We start from the raw sequence: 16,907 nt of genomic DNA on the forward strand, positions 1-16,907 counted from the left end.
TAAGCTTTTAGTAAATTAGATAACAAAATAAAAGAATATTTTTTAAATTTTTACTCTAAAATCTTATTTTAAAAAAATAAAGTAAAATTTATAATTTTGAAATAAAAAATAGTTAAATTAAATAAATTATTTTAAAAACTAAATTGATTTAATTTTAAAAATGTCTCTGTCATTAATTTTTGAAAGTTTTTCACAAATTTAACTTAATCACAAAATAAAAATATGAATTTAAATAGATTATTTTTTATAATATTATTTGAATTAATTAATTTGAAGTAGAAATTCCACTTAATTTTAAGCAATCTAAAATGTAAATTTTTTTAGATGAAAAAAACATGAAAAAATAAAAATCATAAAGCATTTTTTGTTTAATTTTAATTTTTTTAAATTAGATATTAAGATTTCTTTTATTTTTAATACATAATAAGTAGAATGGAAATTGCTATAAGAATAATTTATTTTTAAATTATTAAGAAATACATATGTTAGTTATGCAACAAAAAAAAGATAAATAATTAGAATTTTATATAATTAATTAATTAAAAAGAGTATCTATTGATCAATCACTCAATTTAGTTTTAATTAAAGCGAGTTTTTATAGTGTTAAGATATTTGTTAGAAATAATTAAAAATTATTATGGAATTAATTATTTTAATTGCTCTTCTACAAGCAACTCTTTTGACTCTTATTGCAATAATTTAAATATGAAATGAATTGTCCTAGCTGAATGGCGAGACTTATTACTATCATTCAAAAAGATGTCTATTTCATTTAGCATTTTTCTTCTTTTAATATCATATTTTTTGACCTTAATTAGTCTTAACTTTATGTTGTATTGTTCATCTTACCAAATCTTTTAAAGTTCACTGATGAAATCATTTGATGGTTAACTTAAATATTTAGATTAAATATTTTGTGAAAGTATTTTATTTTATCTACATAATGTACTAAATCTATTTAAACTAAGTAAATTTTCTCCATCTAAAATTTTGTCACTTTCTTTATAAAATAAGTTAGAAACAGCAACTGAATTTTATCCCTGAATATTTTCTAAAACTATTTTAAAACTTTCGAAGTTAAAATAATCTTTTTTATCAGTGTCCTAACTATAATATAAGTCTTTGTATTCTTCATTTTTAATAGTTTTTACTTCATTAATGAAATTTTCCATGATTAGCTCTAAAATTTAATCCAAATCAAAAACAAATTGATTCTTTTAAGCTCCTTTATAAATTAAAAAAATATTTTATAAGTAAGAAAATTTGAAAACCAAATAAATTTGTTTTTACCTTTTATTTTTATTTTATTTACATATTTCTCAATATTTTCAATTTACTTTTGATTTAAATTTTAATACAAGAAATGATTTAATGCCTCATTGCACTTAGATTAGCTTATCAATATTTTATCTTCGCTGGTCTAAAGTTCAGGATACAAATAAATACAAAGTTTCACAAATAGTTAGAAATCACTTAAATCATACTCACCAGTGAGGAATTTAGAAACCAAGTTTATCCTAGGATGCTTTTTATACTTGAAAATTCCATTTATAATTCTAAAAAATTTTTTAAACATCATCTAGCCAGTACCTATTTATTTTAATACAAAAAAGCACAATTAAAACTAAAAAATTATATTGTTTTTGGTTATTTTTAAAGATAAGAAAATAATTTCTATTTATTTTTGTAAATTTTTATTTTCAGTAAAACAAATTATTTTTTATTTTTAGTATTATTGAGAAAGAAAAATTAACATAATCTAAATTTAAATTTAAAAATGAATTTATTACCATATGATGTCATAAGATTTTCAAAGAGATGAATATGGAAATGATTGATTAAATGGTATTTAGTTGGATTTGGATTACTATACTTATTAGTAGGGCTATGGGGAGTAAAAGGATTGCCTTTGTTGATATCTGAAAGAATTGTGAAAATTATTTTTAATATTTGAGTTAATTTAAAGAAAAGATTTGAATTTTTCTTTTTTTTTATTTCCTTAAAAGATTTTATCAAGTATTCAGTTGCCATATCTGTAAATTTACTATTTGAGACATGAATTCTCATTCTTGAGTGAATGTTTGGATTTGGTTAAACTGTGTTGACACTAGAATCTAAATTTTTTAAAGCTATTTCGAATTCATCATTTTCGGCATGTTCACGAAGGACCTCTTCAACTGAAGCTTCATCTAAATATTTTTTATCATACATTTAATCTTAAATTTATTCTTTATTAGTAACATATGGTTTATCTCTTCCATCATCACTATCACTTGATAAATCACTACCAATATTTGCTTCATTATTTTATTGGTTTGATATTGTTAGCTACTTTTTATATTGTAAAGAATTTTAATTAGGTAATTTTTATTTCTGCTTATTGTTCGCCTATTAATTTTAATTCAACTTCTCATCTTCTTCCATATTTTATAAGGTATTTTAATCCTAGATTACAGTTTTAGATTTATCTTCTTGTTGATCTACTAATTTTTTTGAGCTTTCGCTGGTAAATAACTATTTTTCTGTTTTTTAAAAAATATAATTTTTAATTTATTTAATCTTATTTTCCATTAAAAATATTTATCTTTATAAATAAAAATTTAAACAATTATCTTAAGGTAATTTTTATATATTTAAATCTCTTCTCAAAAACTTTTAAATGAAGTTTTTACAATAGGAAATATTGAGGATTTGAAATTTTTATTATAATTTGCTTCAAATTTTAATTAGAAAATTAAAAAAATTATAATTTTATGAAATGAAAATTAATAGCAAAAGTGTTAGTTACTTGATTGAGTGTTTGGGTTAAGTTTATTGATAGGAGTAGTAATAGCTTCGTCTGGTTCTGGTTGTTCTTGTATGTTAGGTAAATTACTATTTAAGTTATTTGGCGGAATTAAAAATAATTTTATTTAATTATTTTTAGTGTTATCAATTGAATTTAATTGTTCATCGATTTAAAACTCATTTAAAGAAGAATTTTTAGATGCTGCTGCTAAGTTAGCATCAATAGATATGTCAATAGGTTTTTCTATTTGAGTTCTTTCTTCAGAGTTGGATTAAACAGATTAGTGAAGGGATGAAGATTTGTTTTATTTATTTTCTAGGGAATTTATTTATTTAGTATATTTATCATTTTGATAGAATCCATCTTAATTGATTGACCCATTTAAATCTTCATTATTAGATTTGTCTAACATATTATTTTACTCATTATCAGATATTATCTGACTTGGAACAGACTTTTAAGCAATTACTTGATCAGTTATGGAAGCAATACTAACTATTTCATTTTGATGGTTTTGATTAATCTGATATTCTTCGTTTATTTTTTAAATTGCATTTTTCATCTTGTTTATAGCTTGTTAATTTACTACTTCTATTTTCTTATTTGTAGCATTCTAACTTTGAATTGAGGAACTACTTATATTTGTTTAACTTTTTTGCTTAAATAGCATTGATCCACTTTATTTTAAAGGTGATGATTACTCATTTTATTTTAGAGTGCTGTGACGTTTTGTGTTTCTTACAAAACCGACATTTAGAGAAGTCATTGATTCAATTTACTTCTTTGAAGGTTTACGATCAGGAGAGTCAGTATATGGCTCTAAGTAAGTTATACTACTTGATTGTTTGCCAAACTATTAATATGGAGTATGTGAAACTCTTCTTCCACTTAAATTTTTGTTTTAATTCTAACTTGTTTGCAATAAGGTTTAAACCTAAAACTAGCTCAGAGTGTTATTTTCTTTCTTAAGTTCGTTGTACTTGGGTATGATCTTCTTTAAAGTTTAAGTTTAAAAATTCATTTTTTCTTAAACAATTTAGTTATCTAATCGCGTTTCAAATGTTTCAATTTTATACTATAGACTTGCTTGTTGTTCATGCTGGAGAGCATTCATAGATTCTGTAATAAACTGCTTAGATTTCACTGCATTTTGCTCTAAGTAATTAAGTAAATATTAATAATCGTTAGGCGTGTATTCATCTTTAGATTAAAAGGCTAAAACAATATCTTTATTTTAAGATGTCCATTTTTAGAACTCGAATTCTAACAATTAATTTAATTTATAGTTCTTATTCTTTAATTAATCAATAGGAAGTTTAATTTCATCAAATTCACTCATTATATCTTGTATTGATTCACTAACTTTTTTTCCTGACTATTTGCCATTTTCTCCAATTATTTTCTTTATGTCAGCTTAAGTGCTTATTTCTTTTGTAGTAGATGTAGCTTAAACTTCTGTTTCTGATGTTTAAATCCAAGTGTTTGTACTTTTAGATTCTTTTTTGAATAAATCTGAAGAATCTGTACATGTTTCTACCATGGTAATCAAATCTTCAGTTGAGGTCTCTTGATCATTCATTTGTATTTATCCATAATTGTCATCTAACTAAATATCTTCAGCATCTGCAACATGGATATCCAAATGACCTTTTTTTTCTAATTTCCCATTTTTAAACTATCAAAAAAAAAATACGTTGATAAATAAATAAATAAATTAATTATTTTTAAAATTAAAATTACTTCAAAATCAAGGTTTTTTTCTACAACTTAAAGTTTTTCTCTTGCAGATTTTCTGATTTCATAAAGCTCAATAAGTGTATTTTTCTAATCTTCTAGTTGTAAAATAAATTAATCACTTAGATTTTGTGCAATTTTGTTTATTTCTTCTTTTATTTTCAATTTAGGATCTGAGTCTTTTATATACAATCTCTCTTGTGCTTCTAAAGCTGAAATTCTTTACTTCATCTGTAAAGTTTGGAAGTTAAATTTATCTAAATATCTCTCAAGAAACTCAAAATCTTCATACAACACTGCGTGCATTAATTCATATTTTTTGTATTTCTTTTTGATAGACTCTTTTTGTTGATATAGTTTTCTTATTAAAACATCCTTTTGTTCAATAACAATTTATTGATCTTAGCTGGCTTTCTGATAAGACTAAATTTAACTTTAATAAGATTGATGGATTCTTCCATATTCTTGTAAGTTAAGCAGTTCAGTAGCTTTGTATTTCTAGGTTGCCTTTTTGATGAAATCCTTAGTAATAAATAAAATAATCTTCCACAGCTTTTCTAGCAATTGACCTCTTTCAAAACAATCGTTGCTTACTTGCCTTGAAATTTCTCCTAAGCATCCATTGTAGATAATTTCAAATTCTTCAAAAAAGGATTCTAAAGTAAAATTTTCTTTTTCAAGCAATTAAAGAGTCATTTAATCGAATAATTAAGATAGCTCAATAACATCTTTTCTTTCACCTCCTTTTTTCATTCCGTTTTATGAATTTTTAATATAACTAAAGTCTTTCTAAATGTGATTTAAGATATCTCTCAATTCACTTTTTGAGAGAATCTCCTTCTTTATATCGTCTTTGATGCATTGAGTAATATAAGAATTTCTTTTAGATAGCTACTCATTTTTTGTAACATTTACTGGTGAAATAATAGATGGCGATCTAAATTCTGAATTACCTCTCACTTGCAAAGGAGATTTAACAAATTCGCTGCTTTAATCCAAAAAATCAGTAAAATTTCTCTTAAATGATCTTTATTATTTTAATAAGCCATTATCTTTATTTTAATCTCTTGAAGCAGACTGTATATTATTCTTATTACTCATTATCACCACTTTATTTATATTATTGCTTAAAGGCGTATGATTTACTGAAATACTTACCTTAAGCTCTCTTGCTGAGGAATTATGCTTTCCTTCATTAGATAATTAAATATTGCTTCTAATCTTCTACAAATCAGTCTCAATGTTAATTTATTTATCTTTTTTGAAAAGCTTTTCAGAGATACTGTCTTTAAATTCAACTTTTTTTAGACCAATAATATCATCAGTGTTTCTTTACAAAATTGGGGCTTTCTAATTATTAATCATCTAAGAGACATTTGTAAATGATTTACCATCACTATTATTCTTAAATTCTGCCTCTGAAATTTAGGATATGTTACTAGGTTTTTACGAAAATCCCCTTTTATTATAATCAAGAAGACTATTGCTCATATGATCATTTTCGTTTCTTATATTTGATTAGAATCCGATTTGTGAATTATGCAAATTGTTAAAAGTATTATTGTTGTTATTTTATCCAATCAAAATAGAATGCTATAGATTCTTATTTGCATTAACCTAAGGACTTTGATTTATTGTATTTAGTGAACTTTGCTTTTAAGCTGGAGTCTAATGCATAAATGACTTAGTACTGTAATAATGAGTGGTGTAATTAACTTTTTCTATCGAATTTCGACGACGTTCTACTAATTATTTGTTAGGATTTACATGCTACCTTTTTTAATATAACTCTTCAAGGATTGAACTTGGAATAGTTTACTTTTAAGCTAATTTCTTTTATCGAGAGCTATCAATTTGAGGGAGTTAGCTTATATTTATACTATTTATTTAGTTTTGCTTTTATACTTGCCTACTATTATCATTAGATTCTACTTACTCAATAAAAGTGTTTGCAGAAAATAATCCTGCATTAAAGCTCTGTGGGTAGAATTTTCCCTTAACAGGTGAGAGATCTTTAAAAGACATACTATAAAGTGAAGTGATAAAATTTTTATTATAATTACTTTAAAAAATAAATATTTTAATGTAGATATTTATTTATTAATTATGAGCCAATCTTCCTACTTTAACACTTATAGCTAAACTACAAACAAACAAACAAACTAACTAACTAGCTAACTTATTAAAAAAAGATAAAGAAATTGATTTTTACTGTCTCTTAACAATTTTTAATTAATTTATGAGATTAAATTAATACAAAAATTTTGTGTTTTTTTTATTTATTTTCTAATTGGTTTATAAAAAGTTAAGTAAGTGGCTAAAATTTATTTTTATATTTTCGTAAGATTCTATTTTAGAGAATTTTAACCAATGTATTAATGTTTATTCCAAATATAATAACTAAATTGAAGCCAAAACCATGTATTCAGTCATTCCAACTTCCGAATGTTAAGAAATATATTTTTTAACTCTAAATTAATTGGTAAAATAAAATGAGTTGGAGTTAATTTTAAACCACAAAATACATTGTTAGAACTGTAACAAACATCAGTAAATTTATATCAAAGATAATAACATACATAATAAAAATAACATAAAAGTAAGCAAGTAAATTTCACATAAAGGTAAAGTAAAATTTAAAAATTAATAAAAACTATTGTGATAATTTAAAATATTTTGTATATTAAAATAAATTTATATTAATGGTCAAGTAAGAATTTAAACCCTCAAAAATAGATGGAAGTAAATAATTATTATTTCGAAATTAAATTTTAAGAAACTAGCTAGATCTAAAATGTTTGAGATTGTATAAATAAATAGTTGTGGTAAATTTTAAAAATATTTGATAAATTAGGAAATTTGATTATTTAAGATTATGGTTATTTTTTACTAGTTAGTATTTATTATTAATAGTTTTAGTTAAAATTATTAAATAAGTCACAATTTATTTTATATTCAAATTATTAATATTTTAGAGAAACTAACAAATATTTAATATGTTTTTATGAATTCATTAACAAAAAAAATTCAATTTTTTTTCGTTTAACTTAAGATAGTTTATTTTTAATATTATTTTCATGAATATTTTAACTTATTTGGCTATTGTTAATTGTATATATTTTTAATTATAAACTAAATAATTTAATTTAATTCTTTTTAATTACTATTTTAAGTTTTAATTTTTACAAAAGCTAATTTTATCTAAACGTTTTTTTATTAAAAATATTCACATTAATTTAAAACATAAAAATTATTATATTATTATTAAAGTTATCAATTTATCCTTTTAAATTTAATACTTTTAATTGTTATCTTAGAATTTAATCTTCATAATAGCTAATTTTTAATCTTTTAAATTTATCCGTCTATTTTTTAAATATAATTTATTAATTATTTAAAAACTGAAATGATATTTAATAAATATTTATTTTATTTATCATTAGATTTAAATATTATTTTAAGGTTTTTTTTGTTAAAAAGAATTTAAGTTACTCGAAATATTCCAAATTTTAAAAGTAAAAAACTAGTTAAAAATAAGGCTTACACAAAAAAAATACCTTTCTAAATTTGACTTGAAGAAAGCCAGCATAAATTAATAACAAATTACATTAATATAATTCTAATTTTTATTATTTTAGAAGAAACAAAGTATTAATGTATTTAATTATTTATAATATTTTTGATGGTATTTATAGCTTCTAATAATTTGCGAAGATATTTATTACAATATTTTTCTTGTTAATTTGATTTTGGTAATTTACATTTGAATTATTATTTGCATCGAAATATCTATTGAAATCGATCTAAATAAATATAATAAAGTAAATATTAAGCTCTATGGATGTGCAAAAATAGATGCAATCAAATAATACATTACAAATTGATTAAAAGCAAAAAACAAGTATAATATGTGGGAAGACATATACTCGAGTAGAAGCAACTTACCGCTCATTCGTATCTTACATAAAAAACGAAGGTTAGCTTATTTAGTTATTTTTATTAATAGATAATATATTTTATATTATTTACAATCTAGCTTAGGTAAAAAAAATAATAGAAAGATTGAAAAAGCTGGAGAAGTTTGACAATTTTTATAAATACTCCTACGCATATCGCTACTAAGTTAAGGATAAAACGAAAGATTAAATTGAAGTAATAAAAAATTAAATTATTTATCAAGGCATATTTAATTTTATATTTATTATTCAATTAAAAAGGAAGAAGTCAATAGCTAGCAATAAGCAGTAAAATATTTTTTTGATATCTAATTTAATAGTCATCTTAAATTCAGTAAATACAAAAAAGTGTAAAAGAATGCTTTGTAGATGAGTAAGGATTATAAACAGTTGGAGAATAACTACTGAATCTGCTTCATAAAAATAGTAGGCTAATTCTTTAAGACTTTTAAAAATTATAAATAATCTATTTCTTTTTTTAAAAAAAGGCCTAGAAAATATATTAATTATTTCAGCAGTTGATAAAAGAGATATTTTGTTAGATTTGAATTAGCAAAATTTAAGTTTTATGGTTGATAAGGCAGAGGTAGTTTTTTCATTTAGGTTTAACTAATAATTAAATATTTTAATATATAGGAGTTATTATCATAAATATTCGAAGCTTCTGATGCTAGTTGTAAGAAGAACTAAAGTTTAATAGCTAAAAAATCTAACAATTCTCCTATTAGAACTAAAGAATTTAAATTGCCTTTGGTTGAAAATTAAGCATTGTAAACCAATTAGAACTCTTAGAGAAATTAATTTTCTCCTTCAACAGACAGTATTCAATAATGTTTTAGAGATAGCTTTGTTAAAGGTCGAATTAATTATGTATTTTAAAATGGAAAGCCTGCATTTTTGGCTAAAAAAATTAAGGGAGAAAAAGAACCTAATTTAAAATCTTTCAAGCCTTCTTTCCTTGAAAAGTAATTTTGTAATAAATTGTTTCAAAATTAAAAGCTTTTTAAAATTATAATTTTTAAAAATCTAAAACAAAACAGAAAGTCAGCTAACAAATTATGCTTTAGAGATGTAAGAAATAATATCTAGTTTCACTTAATAGAGCTACATGAATATGAGATTTTCTATTTTATATGATGACACACCAGCTGTAATTATAGTTTAAATAAAAGCTTAAATAAATAAATTTAATTTAATTTATTTGCAGATAAACAGGTTGCTTTCAGTGCTTAAAATTATATTTGATTTAAAGAATGAAAAAGAACTTGGGCATTAGCAAGGAGACCTTGAAAAAAAATTATTTAATTTAACAGTTGAAAGACTTAACTAGCATAAAATAATGTAAATCAAAGAATTGATGATAAAAGACGATGTTCTTTCAGTCAAAAAGCTTAAAGATGAAAATAAATATCTTGCAAGTGTTTTATAATTGGTTTTAATCCTTATTAAGAGTTATGATGCTTTAGAAAAGCTAAAAGACATGTAGGTATTTCATGAGAAAGTTGATGAAACAAACAGAAAAAGTTCAAATGACTCATAAAATGGTTACAACCCCTCCATATAAATTTATTCAGAATTTTTAGATAGACCATTTATCCCTAGAAATATACAAACAAATCATATCAGAAATTCCTTTAAAGAAATAAAAAACTTAGAAAAAAACATAAAAAAGCTTAATTTTACTCCAAATAACTATAAAGTTCATTCAATTTCAGGTTCTTGCAATTCATCACCTAGAGATAGATATCATCCTACAGCATAAAGTGTCAATAACTATAGAATTTTATCAAAAGCACCTTAAACTCATCGAAATGTATTTTCACAGCAAACAGGTAATAATGATGATTTGAATCTGCAATAATAATTATTTTTACTTAAAATAATTAGCTTTAATTTAGTTTTATTAAAAAAAATAGTCTTTTGTTTTAAAATATAAACAAGTTTATTAAATTTATTTTGTAATAGAAATGGTAGAATAATCTTTAGATTCAGCCAGACTTCCAAAAAATGTAAATACAAGTTTGAACACCTCTTAATATCTGAATTCTTAAGTGAATGAGATGAATTAATATAAACATGAAGAAAAAAATAATATAAATAACAAATCAGACGTGATGAAAGATCATTTACCAAAGTTATAAAAATAGGTAATTTGATTTAAGAATTTGACATAAATTATCAATTTATTTTAAGATTAAATAAAAGTTAAATTGAAATTTGAAGTAATTTATTTGATAGTAATAATAGGATCGCAATTAATTTAACATGAGAAGGCCTATATCTTTGCATTCAGAAATAAAAAAACAGTGATTTTCTATTTTAAAGTCACTATTTTTAATTATTAATTTATTTACCATGTTAGCTTGTTATATGGGTAGCTTATTTTCTAAAAAGTAGAAAGCAAATAAGTAAATAAATATAAAATATGTATTGTAAAATTTAAAATTATTTAAATTTAATGCTTTTAAACGGACAAGATATTTTGCTTAGAAGGAAGGTTTATTTACATAGCTAAAAACGAGAATTTACAAATATAGAAGAAATAAAATGAATATTATTTATTATACATTAAAATTGATAATGTGTTTTAATTCAATGCTGGATGGATGGATAGACTGAGATTTAATGCTATCTATTATTTGAATTAAAAATGTATTTCTCCTATTTCTTTCATTCTTTTTGACTAAATGTACTTTCTTTACTAAGACATTAAATAATATTTTGTCACTTTCGTCTAATAATTACTAGAAATGCACATGCTTCTTCTTGATTTATTGATTGATAATAGTGGTATGTTTTAATAGTTAATAATTGATTAGGATTAAAAATTAATTTGATTTGTTTTAATAGCTATATCTCGTATGTATTTAAATGTTTTGTTATGTTATTAATTGATATAACTTTAATAAAATATTTTAATATTTTTATTTTATTTTCATTTTCTTATTATTCATCACTCGTTTTATTCTTCCTCTTATGGAGGCAAACTATCAATATTCAATGAGCTTCTTCTACGCTTTTATAAAACTTCCACAATATCTTCCTCATCATTGTCTTCTATATCTTCGTCTTACTAATTCTCATTAATTTGATTACTAGCCATATGTGAAGTCATACCACTTGTTTCTGCCATATGAACAAGCTTCTCTCCTTCATGGATAGTATCACCTCTAATTTGTTAAAGCAAGAAAATTATTAAAAGCTTTGAAAACCAATATCATTATCGAAACTACTGTTTCTAAAAATTATTAATAAATAAATAAATAAATAATATTACTTGACTATTTTTTTTATGTATCCCATCTCTTACTCTCTTTCTTGTTTGGCTTTAGAATATTTTAAATATAGAAAAAGGTTAATATTTAGACGAATTAATTAAATAGTTTTTACAATTATAACCAAAAATTTATAATAGTAGAAAATTAATTCTTTTTATAAGATTTACCTGTCTAAAACTGCTTATTTCCTTCGACAAGATCTTCTTCTTTGGTTTCCTCTATAATTGGGACAGAATTTTCCATATAATTAATTCTAGGGGTGAATTATTTGCTTTTATCTGTATCGATTTCATCGACTTTTATCTTTATTTCTTTATGGGAACTAATTCTAGCAACATAAATACCATCAGTCTCCTTTTCAGGATCTTCGGTGATAGTTTCTTCTTTTTGATTAAATTAGGAATACTAAGTTTATGAGCTAACTTTCTTCAATAGCGAAGAGGGCTTAGGGCGAGTTGGTGTGCTGCAATCAAACTCGCCTTTATCAAGAAGAATTGCCTCTTCAATAGGGTGGTTCATAATACCTAATTTGGAAGTGCTTAGCTTACTTGGAGAGTTATTCACCTCAGATTCTTCTTCTATTTTATCTTCCTAAATGCTTTCTCCAAAAGCTTGATCAGAACTAGTTGATCTAATTCGCTGAATTTGTTAAGAAGACATCATGGTATTTGTTTATTCGCTAACCTTGTGCTAATTAAACTCATCACTATCAGTTATGATGTTTACGTGCTTAAATTTTGATTTTGTCATACTTTACTTTATATTTATTAAAATATTTATTATTAGGATTCGTCTTATTTATTGGCAAATTTCGTTAAAATTGTCTTTCAAAATGAGCAAAGACTTTGATTTCATCTTGAAATAGAGCTTTTTGGGTGAAAAACTCGTTTATGGAATTATTGTCTTTAATTAGTTTTTAATATCTTAATTTATTTACTGCCATTTCATCTTTTTCAGATTCATCTTTATCTATTTCTTCTTGCACTGTATCGCTAAAGCTAGAATTTCTGCTGATTTTATTTTAGCTTTTTGTCATACCGCCTACAGTCTTTAAATCCATCTTAGGATAAACTGAATTAATTGCATCACTTTATTATATAATTCAAAAGTTATTTTCTGTTTTTAAAAAACTTTAGATTTTGCTTAAAAATCGATGTTAAATTTTTATGGATTTTCTTAGTTGTTTGTTAACCATGAACCTAAATGATGAAAACAAATCCATTAATACATATAGTTTAGAATAGGTCAAAACTAAGGGAAATTGGTTTAATTTTTGTTAGGTAAATTTGAATAAATGCAATTTATATACTTTCTTTGCTGAGCTTTCAAATTGTCTTCTTATTGATCCATTTTTAATGGTTTTCTGCTACTTATACTTAGAACTTGCTTTATTCGTTGTTTATTTATTTATGCTTATGATTTATCGTAATTTACAAATTTTTTAGTAAATAATATTTCTTATCTTCAATTACTTTATTCAAATCACTAATCTTTATTTAGTTTTCTTTTTATCCGATTGTCAAACAATAAAATACAATAGCTTTATATTTATTTATTTATTCATTCATTTATTGGACTGATTGCATTTTCACAGCCAATTCTAAATCTTGGCTGGCTTGCTTGCTGAACTCATAAAACTACATTCATGTCTCTCTCAATTCAATTTACTTCTATTGAATAAATAAATAGTTATATATAAACATACACACATGCACTGTATAATATTAAAATTTAGAAACTTATTTTGCCTATCTACCCATTCATTTAATATTTTATATCTGCCATTTAAAATTTACATAAATTAATTAATGCCAAATTAATTAATTAATAACTATCAATAAAAGTAGATTTGATATTTTGATAATTTTTGTATGTTTTAAATTTTTGTTTCATATTTAATTCCAATAAAACCAAATTAAAATTTAAAATTTAATAACAGATATGTTTTAAAATAGACAAATTAATATTTGTCAAACAATAAAATTTGTCAACATTTACATACAATCATTATATAATAAAATATAATATTCTTAAAAAAATAACTAACTAATTTTGTATTAATTTAATTTTTTTTATATTTTTAACAAAAAAATTCTATAAATTATGAATAATTGTAATTTAATTTTATAAATTCAATTTAAGTAAAAACATAGATTCAATTATTTCATCTTCAAACACTTCTTCTCTTAACAAGGAATATCCAACCTATTTAGAATATCTACTCACTTTAATAGCTTGTTGAAAATATACTAAAATATTTTTTTATTAACAATATTAAGTTAGGATAACCTTATCTCTAAAATTTTTGAGAATATCAAATATGTTCCAAGAATAATTTTCTAAAATATTCTATATTCTTTCAATTAATGATAAAAACCGTATCAGTTCTAAGTTAAGGTGCTTTTCTAAATTAAGGTGTATTTTTTTTAAAAAATTAAAAATAAAAAGTGAATAAATCTTTTTTTTGCGAATTTAGGGTATTCTCTGGTATATACATACATACACATATACATTTAAATCATAACTTAAAACTAAAAACCCTTAAAATATTATAAAAAAAAAGTTGTTTTTTATTTTTAGAATATAAAAACTCATTTATACAATTAAAAATAATTGAACATTTATTTCATATAATTAATTTAAAAGAGTATTAGTTGAATCAAGAAATAAATATTTAATTTTTATAATAAATTTTAATTTATTTTGATTTTAAATTGTTATGAGATATTTTTTATAATAAATTACAGTTTTTTATTTCTAAACTAAATAATAATAATAATAAATAATTGATTTATGTTTCACTCTTCTTCTTAGTTTAATTTTTATTTGATTTATTCTGGAGTGTAAATAATTGCTTATTCAGCGTTTGTACTAGACAAATCTATATAATCATTAATATCTAAATTGAATTTATCTGCTAATTATTTAGCGTTTTAAGGGATATCAGAAAGCTCATTTCCATTAAAAATTTTCTTTGTATATTCATTTAATTCATTATAAAAAACAGCATATCTTTTTAATAGCTCTTCTAATATTTTTTATTTTAATTTATATCTTTGTTGCTCATCTTAAATCAGATAACGATCTCTAAATAAGATTTCTTTGATTAAAATAAGATTAATTTTAATATTTTTTAAATAAATTAAAAATTTACTCTTAGAAACAGGTGTTTGTAGATTTAGTAAGAATACAAAAGCACGTTTTGCATTCACAATAAGTAATTTGAAACTTTCTTCTTGGTCTTTCTTGTTAACTCTTTCTTAAACATTGTTTTCGAAATTTTCAATTTTTCCTAGCTTGAGAAGCTCATGCAAGTTGCACAAACTTATGAATGTAAGATAGTCGTCTACTTGAGTTTCATACTCGTTTAGTCTTACTTCTAGCTCTCTTGAATTAGCTGCATATTAATTAAGTTCTTAAACTAAATACATATAAACGTTAGCACTAAAAATACAAGTAGGAATTGATTTTTTGCTCACTTTTTATTCAATTAAATTTTCTAATGGATGTAAAAACTACAAAATTGATAAATCTTGATATCTTTATGGTTCTTAGAAAATGATTTTAAAGACATTATTAACCTTTTCGACAAGATCAACAATACATTAATAAGCTGCAATTCTTTGGATATCAAATTTAGTATTTAATAGAATATCAGCTTCGTTGCTCAAGTTGTGCCTAATGAGCGAATTAGTTTGGTTTATTAATTTTTAGACAAGTAAAATACTTAGCATTTTCCTATCATTAGAAAAACTTATCTTTTCATCAGATATTTTTTGCTAAGAGTTTTAGTTACTATTAGAAGATGATGATTACTACTAAAGTTAAGGTACTTAACCCAAAGATGTGGTTCTTTCTCTTAATTCTTACTAAATTAATTCACTATCTTTCAAGTCTTCCTCAGTAATATTCATGCTATTCATAAAATTAATTTTATTTCTTTCCAAGCATTCTCTAATTTTAAACACTAAATAAATTGTAAAAATGTTTAAGTAAAACTAAATTAGATTTTCAATGAATTTTATTATTACTTTCATAAAAATCTTTTTCAACAATTAATGATCTTTCTACTCTTAAAAGTATCTCAACAAAAAGCTCATCAGCTACATCCAAGGCTTTCATAATAGCTTAGTTTTCATCAAATACATCTAAAAAATATTTATATTTTGTTAAAATTTAAATAGCTAAAAATCAATATATATTTACCTCTCATAAAGGCCTTTTCATTCCTAATAATTTCAAAAAATGATAAAAATAACTCATTCAAAAATATGTTCATCTTTGTTGTCATTGAATAATTGATTTTATTTTTTAAAGGTGTTAGCTTCTCTTTAATTATTTATTTTCTGTGTTTATAAAGCACTTCTAAAAATTTCAAATATCCCTCTTCATTTTCTTCTAAAGATTATCTAAATAGCTTCAAAGATTATGGCTATGATTTTTATATGCTTGTATGCAATGCTTTGATCATTCTACTCAAACCAACACTTCTAATTTCATTAAAATTCTTCATTAAACTATTCCTTAATCCTTATTCAGGCGAATCAACTATTTTTTTAAAGTAGAAATTAACAAAAGAATTCAAATAATAAAATAAAATTATAATACCTTTGCCAAGTTCATCATACAGCTATTTAAGAGCTTCTATTGATTGGAAAGCCTTAAAAAACTTCTCATCAATAACTTCACTATGTAGTAAATGCCTAATTAAATCGCTGTCTATGTGAGAATCGTCAAATAATTTATCTAAAATTTTTTTCTTTTCTTAAAGTTCATCTTCTCTCAATTAAAGTTTTTCAATTTTAAAGAGATGAGATCTATTTTAATATTTAAGGACAGAGCTTAAATCATCAATTTTATTGAGACTGTGATTTAATTCTGCAGAATAATCGCTTATTTGCTATATTGTGTCATATAGAGGCTTGTAATTGCTTAAAAACTACTCACAGCTATAAATGAAAATTTATTACAAATTATCATTAACAGTTTCTTTAGACAGTTTCTAAGAAACATCTATATCACTTTAATTTATGTTAATCAAAAACTATTCAAAATCGGAATCATCCAGATCTATATTAGTAAGATCTTCTGTTCCTATTTCCCTAATAGCTGCCATTTATACTATACTTTAAAACCTTTAAAAACAATAAA

General features: G+C 22.7%; 4 protein-coding genes across 4 annotated transcripts; 1 reads left to right on the top strand and 3 right to left on the bottom strand. All coding sequences in view use genetic code 6, as the record gives it.

Annotated features, from left to right (window-relative positions):
- Nucleotides 1–563: 563 nt before the first annotated feature.
- On the bottom strand, nucleotides 564–6,547 carry TTHERM_01094830 (hypothetical protein; the record flags this gene model as incomplete). The annotated part of the gene is made up of 5 exons (XM_001010915.2): nucleotides 564–1,225; nucleotides 1,291–1,590; nucleotides 1,791–2,522; nucleotides 2,789–4,463; nucleotides 4,529–6,547. 5 exons carry the CDS (start codon nucleotides 6,545–6,547, stop codon nucleotides 564–566), a joined length of 5,388 nt encoding a protein of 1,795 aa, XP_001010915.2.
- Nucleotides 6,548–8,359: 1,812 nt separating this feature from the next.
- On the top strand, nucleotides 8,360–10,788 carry TTHERM_01094840 (hypothetical protein; the record flags this gene model as incomplete). The annotated part of the gene is made up of 10 exons (XM_001010916.2): nucleotides 8,360–8,498; nucleotides 8,559–8,674; nucleotides 8,740–8,766; nucleotides 8,814–8,904; nucleotides 8,967–9,064; nucleotides 9,115–9,451; nucleotides 9,519–9,628; nucleotides 9,686–10,310; nucleotides 10,444–10,625; nucleotides 10,717–10,788. The coding sequence occupies 10 exons, from the start codon at nucleotides 8,360–8,362 to the stop codon at nucleotides 10,786–10,788; spliced, it is 1,797 nt and encodes a 598-aa protein (XP_001010916.2).
- A 643-nt stretch (nucleotides 10,789–11,431) lies between these two features.
- Nucleotides 11,432–13,106, bottom strand: TTHERM_01094850 (hypothetical protein; the record flags this gene model as incomplete). The annotated part of the gene is made up of 5 exons (XM_001010917.2): nucleotides 11,432–11,648; nucleotides 11,756–11,804; nucleotides 11,924–12,512; nucleotides 12,694–12,844; nucleotides 13,066–13,106. The coding sequence occupies 5 exons, from the start codon at nucleotides 13,104–13,106 to the stop codon at nucleotides 11,432–11,434; spliced, it is 1,047 nt and encodes a 348-aa protein (XP_001010917.2).
- Nucleotides 13,107–14,554: 1,448 nt separating this feature from the next.
- TTHERM_01094870 (hypothetical protein) lies at nucleotides 14,555–16,872 on the bottom strand (the record flags this gene model as incomplete). The annotated part of the gene is made up of 5 exons (XM_001010919.2): nucleotides 14,555–14,856; nucleotides 14,911–15,723; nucleotides 15,788–15,904; nucleotides 15,963–16,304; nucleotides 16,365–16,872. 5 exons carry the CDS (start codon nucleotides 16,870–16,872, stop codon nucleotides 14,555–14,557), a joined length of 2,082 nt encoding a protein of 693 aa, XP_001010919.2.
- Nucleotides 16,873–16,907: the final 35 nt, after the last annotated feature.

The sequence above is a fragment of the Tetrahymena thermophila genome, assembly GCF_000189635.1.
Source record: "Tetrahymena thermophila SB210 genomic scaffold scf_8254749, whole genome shotgun sequence".
NCBI lineage: Eukaryota > Ciliophora > Oligohymenophorea > Hymenostomatida > Tetrahymenidae > Tetrahymena > Tetrahymena thermophila.